At 45.7% G+C, this 14,134-nt stretch overlaps 2 protein-coding genes across 4 annotated transcripts in view; one reads left to right on the top strand and one right to left on the bottom strand.

The window, feature by feature from the left end:
* Nucleotides 1-510: 510 nt before the first annotated feature.
* Nucleotides 511-1,853, top strand: sec61g (SEC61 translocon subunit gamma). Of its 2 annotated transcripts, XM_086101392.1 has the most exons (4): nt 511-668; nt 999-1,097; nt 1,181-1,283; nt 1,717-1,853. In XM_086101392.1, the coding sequence occupies exons 2-4, from the start codon at nt 1,004-1,006 to the stop codon at nt 1,724-1,726; spliced, it is 207 nt and encodes a 68-aa protein (XP_085957518.1). In that variant the 5' UTR covers nt 511-668; nt 999-1,003; the 3' UTR covers nt 1,727-1,853. The 2 variants fall into 2 exon arrangements, with proteins under 2 accessions (XP_085957518.1, XP_085957520.1); XM_086101394.1 differs by lacking the exon at nt 1,717-1,853 and having other exon boundaries at nt 1,181-1,287.
* The window catches only part of tpk1 (thiamin pyrophosphokinase 1), a 19,757-nt gene continuing 7,069 nt past the window's right edge, over nt 1,447-14,134 (bottom strand). For both annotated transcript variants that reach the window (XM_086101391.1, XM_086101390.1), the window contains exons 5-9: nt 10,695-10,767; nt 10,286-10,381; nt 9,403-9,549; nt 8,078-8,186; nt 1,447-2,455 (exon numbers count right to left, since the gene is read on the bottom strand). In XM_086101391.1, the coding sequence (XP_085957517.1) occupies nt 2,310-2,455; nt 8,078-8,186; nt 9,403-9,549; nt 10,286-10,381; nt 10,695-10,767 (571 nt within the window). In that variant the 3' untranslated portion in view covers nt 1,447-2,309. The remainder of the gene's footprint in view (nt 2,456-8,077; nt 8,187-9,402; nt 9,550-10,285; nt 10,382-10,694; nt 10,768-14,134) is intronic.

The following is a 14,134-nucleotide window of genomic DNA, read 5'->3' as shown; positions in this document are numbered from 1 at the left end:
GTGGATATTTCTTTTTCAAATAGCAAGATTTAGAACACAACACATGCACTTGACCTCAATGTGTCACTGTTGAGTATTTGTAGGGGTGAACAATAGCTGGAGAAGGAAAAACTAAGTTCTAATCTAAATCACATGAGACACCATGAACACCCTTGGAATGTGGTATTGGCCAATGGACTTGCTACGGCGCAGGAATTATTTAACATGAACCACATTTGGATGACAATTGCAGGACAAGATAAATTAAAATAAATAAAATGATGTAAGATTGAAAGGAGTTAAAAAGGAGAGCCAGAATCCATGTATCCATTCATTTTCTAAAATGGTTTCTCCTTCACCAGTCTTTCGAAAGGCACACTATGACAAATAACCATTCACATTCCCAATTAAACCTATGGGAAAATAAAATACAACTCGGTAACAAACTGATGTTCAAAAGAACTGACTGAAAAGAAGAACAATGCACGTATCAACACGAATTTGCTTGTGATGAATCGCTCCCAGCCGCTAGACGGCAGACTAAGCAACAATTCACACTAAAGCGACAAACGAGAAAGAATTGTTGCGCATGCGCGTGCAAAGTAAACGTCAGCTCTTCTAAACCTATCCCCAAAGCGACGTGGCTTCGTCCCTCTCAGCTCTTCTCATCAAACACGGCGTCGGACAAGGTAAGAATTGTCGCACTTCAATCTTATAGATTGAAGATCAGGTGTAATCAACAAAATCTGCTTCACTTTAGCTTGTGCTTATCTTATTTATACCTTACATCGACATAGGATCTTCTATTCACTGTGCCATACAAGCAAATACATGTTCATTCGCCAAACTCCACATCTTTTCCGTCACAAAGTTTCCAAATTACTTAAAGACAGCATATTATTCGAGGTGATTGTTAAAACTGTATCAACAAATTAGGCTAAAGTCGACGTCAGCGTTTGGTGGCGTTGAGTTAGCTTGTAGCTAACATAGCGTTTCTTGTGATGCTTTCTTGTCTTCAGCAAAAATGGATCAAGTCATGCAGTTTGTGGAGCCCAGTCGGCAATTCGTTAAGGACTCCATACGGCTGGTAAAGAGATGCACAAAACCCGACAGAAAAGGTCTGTACAGTCTTTGGATAGTCGCTCACTGTTTTGTGGTCCGACGGGTACCCAATTGTGAATATTCCTGCTCGTCTTCCCAGAATTCCAGAAAATTGCAATGGCCACGGCGATTGGCTTCGCCATTATGGGCTTCATTGGGTTCTTCGTTAAATTGATCCACATCCCCATCAACAACATCATTGTGTAAGTCTCACACGTTTTTGTCTCGCGTAGTTAATTCCCCTCAATTGTAATCTTAAAAGAGTCACAACTGCTTTGCCCCTACTGCACAAAGGAGAAAAAAAATCACTATGTCAATGGAATAGATGCAATATTTGGAGTTAATAAATAATTTTGGACCGTGGAACCAAATTTGGGTAGTTTATTCAGGACAGTGGTGGGAAATCATTGCACTACACACAGTTGTCATCACCAGTTATCAAAATGTATCCCACATTAAATTACTTACTGAATTACTTATTCATCTGCAATCGGTTAACTAAATTTGTTATATGGTATGAAAGCCGGTATTACCTGTATTTGCCACAGTTACAACCAAAACAAAAGCATGCTATAGCTTTCACATCCAATTTGTATGCGCAAAGCTTAATCAAATTGTTCTCATTTTGTCTTGCAGTGGTGGTTAAAAGCCCTGAACATCTGAGACCAGAACATTGCTGTGTACAGTTGTGATGTGGGGGTGAAGGATGACATTTTTTACATTCTGTTGACATTTCTTTCACTTTTGAAATAAAACAAAAGGGGATGAACAAAGTGGCTTTTTTTCCTCACTAGCACAGCTAATCACTTGAAAAATTGATTGAAAAGTAGAACTAAATACCTCATCTCCTCATCCATTTTCTGATCAGCTTATCCTCACAAAGGGTTGCACTGGAGCCTAACACACGCAGGTATGGCGAGAACATGCAAATTCCACACTGGAAGGCCAATGCACTAACCCAGTCGACCGCCGGGGCGCCTCATCACATTCAGCCATTCGTTTCAAAAGCCAGTCTTACTTTCTGGAGCAAGATCCCTAGTTTACAGCGAATTTGGCATAAAAATGAACATTTTTGATGTTACTGTTTATCATCATTTCAGTCCTGTGATTGGATCGTGGGCAGTGCAGGGTGAACCCCGCCTCCTACGCCAGCTGGGACAGGCTTCAGTTCAGTTGCAGCCCTTAGGAGGTCAAGTGGTATTTAAAAAGAAAAAAGATGGGCGGATGGGTCATTGCAATCCTTTAAGGATGCCCATGCTCCAAAGCAGAGGCTGGTCTGTGGTGACGGTTATGCGCTTCCTGGGTTGTCCGGGGGAAACCGACTCATAGGTGTTGGATGTGCTCACCAGCTTCCCGAACTGCAGAACCTGGTTGTCTGGAGGACAGACACAGGAACAGATCAGGAAGAAATTCATTCAACTTCAAGTCAGACTAACATTTTCTTCTTTATATTCTTTTTTTTTTTAATTTTTTTTTGCAAACCGCAGATTCATTCTAGTCTAGTGAATAGACTTGATGGACAGCATGTATGCCCGTAGAAGAAAGTGACAAATCTGTCCAGCAATGTCCTCTAGCGGTCAAAGTAAAAATTTCAGAAATGGGCCATGCATAGCTGGATAGTTGATTGCATTATTTCCCCTTCCGCAAATTGCATTCAAATACACAAGTTGTGGAGCATGAAAAAGTCACACTGGCGCGGCTCCTTCAACGAGTCGGAAAAAGAATACGAGAGAACAAAGTCAAACAACGAAGACAATCGCTTGTCCACAGGCGTCTGCGCGCCCATCAAACGGGCGTGAAAAAACAGCTTCTTCTGCTTCAAAGGCTTCAAAACAAGCATTGTATTGCAGCAGATTGACACAAAACTCAAAGGGGGAGGGGGAGGAAAAGCTGCTGGGGGAATTACTTGATAATTGAGTGAGCGGGGAGCCCGAACCACAAAGTGTGGGAGGAGAAATATTAGACTGAAGGGGTCCATCTGCTGGGAAAATTGTCCCACACCCTTTTGCACTGGGCCAAAATGATAGGGCCAGTCGTAATATTCAGAATGAACACCAGGGGCAGCAGAGCACCATCGAAGGATGACAGAGGGCTCCCTTTGGTTCTCCAGAGGGAGCCCTCTGGTTTTTTCAGGCCCTGCCACATAAACGTGCACCGAGTGTGCAAATAACGCCCACCCCCATACACACGCACGCTTCACAGAAACCTGACTTTGAGAACGAGGATTTCAAATTGCTTCATTAGTAATCCCTCCCATCAAAGCTGATACGATCAAGGGGCTGAGAATAAGCGCCACACCCTCCAGTGATAACAATGGGGATGTTTGCCGCCTGTAATTGCATTTCCGACGCGCCGCTGCTGAAAGGGCCCGCCGGCTGTACAGGGACGGTGCGTATTTACACAACAAATGACCCCGAGGAGAGCGGCGCTGAGTCACACACGCTCCAAATGGAGTCGGCATGCAGACAGGAGAATCTGACAAGGTCGATTCTGTTCGATATTCTCAGACGGAGCTACGACTGTACAGTACACTCAAATAGGACTTCTTGCTCCAGCCGAACCATTAAAAGGTCAGAGACCGAAGATTGAAAAGTCGACCTGAAAGAGACCTTTGGAGGCACTGTACTGACTGCCGGGTATAAGGAACGGCAAAGAATTCCTTTCATAAATACCTTAACAGGCATGTCCAGCCTGTAGGCCTGGAGGGCCGCCATCCTGCCTGTTTTCCGGCTCTCCCGGTTGCAACGCACCTGATTCAGATGATCAGCTCATCCGCCAGCTCTGAGGCAGCATGAGAACGTTCCTGATGATTTAAATCAGGTGTGTTGCACCTGGGAGAACTGGAAAACAGGCAGGACAGCGGACCGCGAGGACCGACTTTGGACACCCCTGCCTTAGAAGGTCTTGCAAATAGGGTAAGTCCTACCCAATTTGTAGGATCACAGACGCCTGTGTGTTCTGTACAAAGAAAGCCGGTGAGTATCACATCATCAGCTTGACGCCGATCCTTTCTCCCTTTATGGACGGTTATTTATTGCCCGTGACGTACGCCGACGCTCGCGCTTTCACCGTCAGCACCGTCTGCTTCGCCGGGACAGTCACTTCTATTCAAGGTTTATGATGCTGCCACCGGATTTGTCCAAGCGCGTCAAGTGGAAAAAAGTTGGCGAGGTAAGTTGACCTTCAAAGAAGGAAACGTTGCCTCTGCTGGTCATTCAGAGGGGACGGTTGCAATTGTTAGATTGTGTTGATAGGAGCTTGACGGTGGTGGTGATTGTGGCCAGTGAGAGAGTGTCCTCGTGTTGGACTTAATGGAGGATTTTCGAAGTGGACCACGGTGCCAGCGGGAGGACCAGGTCACTGATACAGTAAGAGGCGTTCCGGTTCAAAACGTGTAGTTACATGAGTGCAGAACTGTAACGACACAAGAGACCAAACACACGGAATCCTGAACACGGAGCCTCATCTCAGCGGCAGTGCAATCATTTCAGGCGGGAGGGGGGGGTGATTTATTGCTCCAGTTCTACACGCAAAAAGCATAAGCGCGCGTGTGTGTGTGTTCAATACACGCTAAAGCGAAAATCCTGTCTTAATATTTTCCCTGCTGCTTTAATATTTAATAGTTTGGCTCTTTCTATATTTCATCTGCAATTTGAGGAACTGGCTCATGAAGCGTTTAACTCGATCACGTATGCTTGGAAACGTGTATGCTCGCTTTGCTCTTGGATTCTCAAGTTGTCAAATGGCTCAAGTGGAGACTCGCTAGCATGTGGAGGGATTGCGTCTCTCTCATGAACGCATTTCCAACAGTTGGACAGGACGGTGGCTGGAAAGCACAGTTGAGGTTCACCGAGGGTCATTGGGAGACTCGCTGGCATCCAATGTCATATTCACTTGATTGGGGACGATTGCACCGCCGCTCGGTTGCGGGGTACATCAAGGGCAATGGAATTCACAAGGAGAGGGAAAATGAGGCAGGGAAAGGCTCATTTTGCAAATAAATTGGCAGGGGTCTAAAAGCACTACTGTAGGCCGAGCCAATTAAACAAGCTGAGAGAGGCCCGGAGAATTTCGCGCGGGTTCATTCGGCCGCGCTCTTTACGATTCAAGGGGGCAGCCAACTCAGCCGGAGTTCACGTCATCATTGGCATTAGCGGCCAAGCTTGAGCGACAAAATAATTGAATTGAGTCAGCGTCGGCTATTAAGACCTGCAACGTTAGCATTGAGCGTGGGTTGCAACACAACACAACACATGGATGAGTTTTTACAGAAAGGACGTTGCCTGAATACGACCGTAGAGAGACAACGGCTGGGCTTCCGTCCACCTTTTGGATTCAAATTGTTCCACGCGACGACGAGAGTGCATTTCATTTGAAAGCTCTGCGCAGGGCTCCTACATTGGTACCTTTGCCACACGGCAGTCTCTTCATTATTTAGTAGTACATTGCGCTCCCCACCCTCCAGTATCATTACTGCAGTGCAGTCCTTATATTAGACAGCGCTCTCCACAAAAATCCCTTTGAGCCACGGTCATCGCCAGGCCTCTCCAAATGTCTGCTCCGCTCCTCCTCTCTTCTCACTGCACATCGGGTTTGATTCAACAAGCCGCATCGACATTATTACTCAATGAGTGAGGCCCCCCCCCCCCCACCCCCTATTTTGTTCGGGAAACCACATGGCGCAAAATGGAATGAGACAGGGTCTTGTGTTGCAAAAATAAACACGAGAACTGATTGATTTTCTTTGGCGCACGCAACATGTGAGATGCCCCCCCCCACCTGCCCAAACGATTCGCCCTAAGGCAGGGGTGTCCCAAGTCGGTCCTCAGGGGCCGCCCCTCCCAAGAGCAACACACCTGATTCAAATCATCAGGAAGGTTCTCATGCTGCTTGAGAGCTGGCTGATGAGCTGATCATCTGAATCAGGTGCGATGTTGGGCAGCAAAAAAAAGCTAATCAATTCATTGTTGCAAATGGTCGACAGGTGATGAGCAAGCCGCCACAGAGCTTCGTCGGTCGTCGCCGTTTGGTTGGTTGTGAATTTATTGTGAGATTTGAGACGATTTATGATCATAACTCAACTTAACTGTCTGCCTGCGGCACTTGAAAGCAAGCGCAGCTGTAAACAAAGTGCTGTCCAAAGATAAGAAGCAATCAAACAAGAAATGAATAACGGCCACAGTAGGAAATGCCAAAACTCTACAATCCGGAAAAGCCAAAGGAAAAAAAAACCCCCCATGAGTTTGAAGAGCGCTTTTAAAGATTCAACATGCGTTCAAATTTTTTTTTTTAAGACTTTGGAAAGCTTGCCCCAAGATATATTTTTTTAAGGCCGATTAAGGCACCCCGGAGAGCTCGTGAGTAAAGATGGAGAGGACTTGTCGCAAAGTTGTTGTTGGGTCACACTTTCGACTCCGGCGTGCCATTTGAAGAAGTCCAGACCTGAAATCAGTTACGGCCGCCTGAGCAAATAAATCCAGCGCCGTGAAGCTAAATTGCACAGCGGCAGGAGATCCGGAGAGATGAGAGTAAAAAAAATGTCTCTCTCCAATTCAAACGTGTCTACCGTAGCAAAATGTTTGAGGGATACTCCCAGTCTGCTTCCGCAAGTGCGGGGACTCGTGAAAGCTGCCACACCATCCTCCCTCTGACAGACGGGCCAGGTTCCCCTCGGGCGGGAGGCACTTCCGTCGGTGCCAAGTCATTAAGAAGCCAGCTGGTTAGGAGGCCAGGTTTGGGGATGAGACCACAGGGCTTCTCCCATCAACATGTGATTGAATTTTCAGAGTCGAAGAATACGCGGCACGGTTCGCGCACGCAGCCTTTGATACGCATGCATCTTGCTTTTGCTTGAAACGTACAAAGGCCCTTTTTTTTTTGGAATATGCTGTTTTGTTATGCAGGCAGAGCGAGCGAGCCAAGTGACTGTTTCCAGACTTGGCATGGCAGCAAACAGGTTCTGGAAGGAAACTGGATGACTTCTTCTTCACAACAGCTTGGTTGACAACAGACAGGAAGGCATTTCAACCAGATCCAACAGATTTGTGTGTTAGCCTGCAACTAGGAACTGCGTTTTTTTTGTATTTAACGAGCCAAGAACGCCTTTTCCACAAAGCCCAAGCGGAAGGGACGTTGCGCCTGGTAAGATCAAGGATACGTTAGTTTGACCGATAACACTCAAAAAAGCTCCACCCATTGAGTCGATATTGGATTAAGCGTATGTTGCTTGTTTACAGCAAGACGATTTAAGGAATGGAAGGGGTCGCATTGAGCAACATCGCCCACTAAATGTCACTGACACCGGCAATTGAAACTTGAACAGGACATCACGGAGCGGGGCTAAACAACCTTTTTTTTTCAGGTGAGTGCTCATTCTTGGAGATTGAGTCATGTGAAGGGATACCGCTTTTCATACTCACTCTTAGGGGAAAAAAAAACAACTTAAAAGGACCTTGAATTCTAATGGTCATAATGAATGATGTATAAGTGAAGGCACCGACCATGTTCATGTTTGCGCAATCCGTCATGAGCAATTTGAAAACATTTTGTTTCTATCAATCCCCGTAGCAAATGTCAACAATTTCAAATGATCACCTGAGTGGGTGAGCGCTTTCATGGAGGTCCACATCATTCAGTCACGATTAGATTTTAAAAATAGTCTGCGTTAAGAACTTCTACGTCATAAATGTTTGCCTATTGTCATACGCACACTGCTAAATTCATTGAAGTGGAAGAAAAAAAATTGAGGTTGATTATGAAATAAGCACACGGATTTTGGATGACCAATATGACCTTGAAGTAAATGTCCCTGCCCCATCAGATCTCCCTTCTCCTCTACCCCCCCCCACCCCCATTTTATAAAAACAAAACAAACACAAAAAAAGCAATGTAACCCTCCCGCAAAAACAGACAAACAATCTCTCGATGAAATTGGTATTTTACCAATCCCTAATAGCGAGTTGATCAACAGGAATTATTGAATAGTTTTTGGACTCACCGAGGTTCCATCGGAGTCCTGTTGTGGTTGTTTGGCAGGGCCCCCCAACTGGAATAAGGCTACACCAATCGCCCTCGATGCCCGTGTTCACCCCAAGTGCGTGCTTACCCTGCAGAGAGAATACAAACACGGTACTTTTTGGCAAGTCGCATCTCCTCGTTTATCAATCCAAAAATGAAGCTATTTTGACTTCAAAATGACGCCGCGAGAGTGGCTGCCTTTCCAGCAGCTCCTATATTTTGTTGTTCTACTTCTTCCTTTCATAACTTTGCTGCTGTGAATTGGGAATTTCTCCATTGCGAGACTAATAAAGGTTTTCTTATCTTATTATTATATCGAGTACCATATTCCATCGAGTACCATGAGCCATCTCAGCGTACTGAATTGATCGCAACCGGATTATCGAGGTTCGTATGTCAAGTGTGGCGCTCGGACACAAAGCGGGCGTGCCGCCGAAGGCCAAATCCAAACGTCATCGGGAAAACGAAGGATGCGGCGAAGCAGCGATGGTCGGTTGCCGAGCGGCAAGGCGTCGCCGCTTCCATTCCAAATGTAAACTCAACAACTAGCGCATTTATTATTTTTTCTTTCCAAAGGTCGCACTCACCTTCATGTACAGGCATCTGCGTTCATCAGTCGCTGGCAAATTGGTGCTGTGTTGACAAATGAGCTTCATTTAGCGTCGCTGAAGTAAGATTAATTGGAGGTGTCCAAGTATAAAGCAGCAAATGACAAGGCGCCTTTGGAATAATGACAAGAAATAGCGAAGTGGGGTGCATGAGAGAGGATCGCTTCAACCGTGAGGCGGTTTCACCGGTAAGGCTAGCAGTCTTGCATGAAGATCTTGAAAATAAACAAAACGGGAGAAAATGGAGAAAGGGAGAGAGGCAAACAAATGGGAAGTGTCCCTCAATGTCGGCCTACTTGTAAAGTCAATCAACGGAGGGCTGGGAGGACGTGCCTGGCATTGAGAAAATTCAATTCGGGGAGCATCAAACAAGGCTCGCTCTATCTCATGCAGAACAGCAAAGTGGGCCATCACAAGTGTGAATGCGTTTGATTATTTAAAAGAGAGACGAAGGCGCAAACCGGCAGAAAAGATTTGGGTGAGGCCGTCAAATTCGCTCATGTGCGCGTGCTGTTCAGTGGGGAACTAGCATGCGGTGGTCATTCCTGCCGTTGCTTATTTGCGCTTATTAGCAGTGAGTAAAATCGATGACAAATTGCATTTGATTTAGACGTTTCGACAACTTCTATTTTGCCTTTGCGGAGATATCTCGACACACGCACACACACAACAATACGTGCGTGCGTCATCCACTCACAGGTCTGAGCAGGTAGGCCAGGCTGGTCCCTTGGATGACTACCAATGGGAGTTGCGTCATAGACAAAGCGTGATGGAGGGTCTCGAGAGTAGCCATGATCTGGTCAAGTCTGCCCGCCAGCCCTCCCAGTGTCACGATGGCATCCACCTGCACATTCGGCATTGAATGTTACACAGAGCGGCATGATTCCATATGTTGGGCTGCGTTTACCCGACACTGACAAAGATTGCAGCAAAAAATAAATTTCAAAAAAAGCATGTCAAGTGACCAACAGAAGTTTGTGTAAATCAGCCGAGACGAGGGTTGAGACGCCGGAGATCTTTGCAAAGTCATTTTAGAACAAGTGCAGTATAAATAGTCTCACTCGACAGAATTTGACTTTTGTCCATTAGTTTCAAGTCGGTGCCAGGAAAAGGTTGGCTTAGTTTGGCATCGCACACAGCACAAGACTGGAGGCGAGAGCAAAAAAAAAAAAAATGCTCGAAATCAATGCAGACACAAGGCGGAGGGCTGAAAGTGCACTTGTCCTCACGTGACTCCTGCTTCTTACGGTAACACGCGGGCTTCTGCATTGATTCGCCGCACGGGCAAGCCTGTTAGATAACAAAAAGTGCATTGATCGATTTGCCTTTTTTTATTTTTTATTTTTTGCAACAATGGGAAAGCCAGTTAGTTGTATAACCTTATAAATGATCATCAAACGTCGACATACCGCCAAATATCCGAACCACTCCTTTATATTTTGAAGCAAACATTTTAACAAGTGTTTCCAAACTGGTGTTTTTTGTCACGGAACAGCACTCATTGGACGATCTGGTTTCGTTACCCGGCAGGATTGCATTTCCAAAACCTCAATCCATGTTGCTACGAGTGAAACCGTCACCTGCAGATTCCGTCGTTGAATCTCCTCCACCATGATGAGCAGACACTTCGTATAGTCCGTAAAATCCTGGTCGCTTGTTTCTATCAGACGGCATCCCTACATACAAAAAATAAATAACGACATCAATTCAAAAATCCCAAAAGGAACAGTTATTTGTCTGGAGAAACTCTGTCTCTTCTATGCAGATTGAATCGCTACCGGTCGCCCGCTCTGAATGTTTTACCCATTCGTCCAGAAGAACCTTTCCTCAAACCAAGACACCAAAAATGTTTTTGGTAAGATTAAAAAAAAAAAAAAATCATCTCGCGGATCTAGCGCAAACCCTTCGCGTTTACTGCTCAAGAGGTGAATTCTCAACGGTCGTATCCATCTAGTGTGGGTGTGGGCGTTTGTGGTGATTTCCACTCACCTTGTCTGCGTAGAAAGCTCGGACCTCCGCAGTAATGGAATCAAAATCCCCGCTGATATAGTCGGGGCGGAAGCTGAAAAGAAGGATAGCGAGTGAGAGCATGAGTTCCAGAAGGAAGAAAGGTTGCAAGGATCGCAAGAAAAACAGCAAGTTCGCAGCAGAGTCGAGGAAAGACGAGAGAGACAAAGTGCAGAGGACATCGGGGCATGTGTCAGGACTTTGATATGAGCGGCGAGCGACGGGGTGATTTGCCGCGGGAAGACAGATCTGTCACATTGCGCCTGGCGCTCCTTTGCTTTCGAGTGCGCGGAAGGTCACAAAATCCTCATGGAGAGGAGCGTTGCGGATATCACAGAGGAGCGTTTGTCAAAGGCGCACAGATAACATGGCGGTGTGATTCCATCCAGGTGTGCGTTTGTTGCTGAGAGGCCCGCCGGCCCATCCGGGAAGATGATGGCTGCTATCTTGCGGTGTAGCCCAAACAACACGATTTCATGGCCGGTTGGGCAGCGTGCGTGCGAATGTTTTGATACCTCCTCTTCCATTTCTGGACGACTTTGAGGAATGGCTTTGTGACGCTTTCCAGATTGAAAGAGGTCTTCTCATCTCTTGGTGACTTTTTCTTTGAATCGTGTTGCAGCATTTTCGGACCTTGTGGCCGCCAACTTCCTTTGCTCGGACGGGCTCTCTTGTGGTGATTTCAGTTAAATAGATCCGGAGGTAATCGGGCTTGACCGTGGCCAGTGAAAATGAACTAAGCCTTGCAAAGAATGTCATGCCACGGTTATTTCACGATTCAGCAGACGGCCAGTTAGCTTTTGAATATCTTTTTTTTTTTTTTTTCCTTGAACCGTTTAAAACTGCATCGTATGTTTACTTGATTTACATTTTTTGAATGTCTTAAACACTGCAGTGGGGAAACTATGCAAAAAAAAAGAAAAAAAGAACATGTACGAATTAGAGATGAGGGCAACCACGTTTTTCACAGCACTGTAGGCAGAAGTGCAGGCATGGTTCAAGAAGTCAGTCGTGAGGCTGAAACAACCACCAGCACCCGCCCTCATGTTGATATCCACACGTACGCAGCTGTCCAATTACATTCAGCCGCCATCCGCTCCCTCTTCACTCATCTCTTGACTTTTTTTATCCTCCCGCCGAGGATTTGATGAGATGCGCTAATTAGACAAATGTCATTTTCCAATTAGAAATGGGAGCGGATGCGAGGCTTGAGTCGGAGGAGCGCCGGGGGCATCAAGGGGAGACTATTTCACAAACATATGAGGCGCCATGAAAACGGTTTTATTACAGAGATATGATAACAATTAGCCAGATGATGATACTGAGGGAAATGCTTTCGTGTAAATTACCATCATTTATTACACTTCTCGTTGTCGGGCTGAAACTATTCAAGGGCATTCAACAAACGGATTGGTGCATTTTCAATCAAACGCAACTATCTTCACTTTTGAGTCGCGCCGCGACAACAGACTGGCCTTGCCGGATCGCGTTTCACTTTCTTATCATCCAAAACTCTTTTCAGCTCAAAATAGCCGCATTTCAATCACATGTGGCAGATTGAGTACGCTGAGCTAAGGGCGTGTCGATCCATATTTACATTCCCAGTATCGTGTGTAAAATCAGCAGCGGATTCTCAAGAACGAGATCTGAGAGTCAAGGTAGAAGGCTCGAGTGTGTGAAGCATCCTTGCATAGTGTCATGATTCGGTTTAGGGACCAACAGGTGGCACTGTAGGGCTCCCCCCGGCAGATGCACACCTGTTGGTCATTTGGTAATTAGTTGTATAAGATAAGATAAGATAAGATAAGATATCTTTTATTTGTCCCGCAATGGGGACTCCTGCCCGTACACTCGGTGCCGGGTCATTGTTGCTTCTTGCTACTGTCATGTGTGTTGCTGTTTGCTCTTGGCTTCTGTCATGTTTAGTTCATTGTTATGTTTTAGCTTTAGTCATGGGTTTTGTTTGATACTTTGGACTTCGTTTGTTTTGGATTTAGTTTTCTTTGTTTTAAATACAATTCTTCAAATACACCCTGCTCCTCCCTCCTGCCTGCTTTTTGGGGTCCACCACCACCTCGCTACGTGACACATAGACATCATTACTGTGGAGGAGGTGGGGGTTTATTTCATGCCCACGCTGCATCACGAGGACTCGAGATTCGGCTTGGAAGGGAACAAAACAGCGACGTGGCCAATTGGAGCGATTGATGCGCCCCATGCGCACCGTATATCATTAAATCATGCGCCATACTCCGAATGTTGTTATAAAATACAACATTGCGAGTAAGCGTCAATCGGAGTAACACCCCATGTTGCCACGTGGAATGGCAAGAAAGCTACCGTATCACGAATGAAACTAGAAAATCAAAACAACAAAAAAAAAACAATATTGTTTGTCTTTAGCTAAGCAGTATTTTATTGAAACCGCTTCAACTTTCAGAGGTCACGAAAGCAAGTATAGCTCTGCAAACTTTGTGTTCATGTCACTGTATAATTTCCACTCCCAGCGTTTATTTCGCTACACTGTACAATTTCCACTCCACGCAGAGGCAGACGCTCCGCACAAATGATCGCTTGCTACTCTTTAAGGACGTTGCTTCTGCAGAATGAGCTACCGTCATTTGCATTTCACAGAAACATCCCATTTATGTTTGTCCTTCAGAAGGCAATCTTGCAGGTGCAGCATCTCAGTGGGAAATTGCTATGCAATAATTTCAACACAAATGTGAGAGAACTTCTCTCCTCCCCGGCGTGCCGGCCTTCGTGCAAACTTATTTCACGCCGAGTTATCATTTACTGTTGCACACTTACATTGACACAACAGCACCCCCAAAATGATGTTGAATTGCAATTGGATGTTTTTTTTTTTTGTTTGTTTGTTTTATTTTTGGGTTATTCAAATGCAATCAATGTGCTTGGACAGCACGAGAGTCGCCACCGTTACACGAACACGACGCCGTGCCGGCTTGTGTTCGCCGTGTTGACAGCCACCGACCGTCCAAACAGCCTTTTTCTATGGTCAGAAAGGCGAATGCCTGTGTTACTTCATCTTCCCAAACGCTTTTTTTCACAGTCATGAGCGATAGGCCCAATAATAACAATGAGATAAAAAGCCTCTCCTTTCTCAAGAGCACTTTGAGAAACAGTCGTTCACGCCTTGGTCACATCCCGGCTGGATCACTGGAATGCACTTGACTTTAGAGTGAGCCAATCCTCCATGAAGCTTCTCCAGTTGGTCCAGAATGCTGCTGCTCGCCTCTTGACCGGTACTCGTAAGACTGAGATTTTTTTTCGGCATTTTTTTTTTTTAAGAGGATCTGTAAGTGTGCATCCACACAAACCAATCAATCATCCACCTCTGTGTCTTTGTTATTTGCGGTCCCTGGCTCTGAGGCTGCTCTGTTGCAATAGCTCATTGCCAC

The sequence above is a fragment of the Hippocampus guttulatus genome, chromosome 21 (genome assembly GCF_054856545.1).
Source record: "Hippocampus guttulatus isolate MCC_2025c chromosome 21, RoL_Hgut_1.0, whole genome shotgun sequence".
NCBI lineage: Eukaryota > Metazoa > Chordata > Actinopteri > Syngnathiformes > Syngnathidae > Hippocampus > Hippocampus guttulatus.
The sequence above is the reverse complement of the archived record's forward strand: the minus strand, read 5'-3'. Positions and strand labels throughout refer to the sequence as shown.

Bases quoted from the DNA above. Each gene is read 5' to 3' on its own strand.
- sec61g (XM_086101392.1), top strand. From the start codon at position 1,004: ATGGATCAAGTCATGCAGTTTGTGGAGCCCAGTCGGCAATTCGTTAAG. The intron at 1,098-1,180 runs GTCTGTACAGTC...TCGTCTTCCCAG, and splicing joins CACAAAACCCGACAGAAAAG to AATTCCAGAAAATTGCAATG.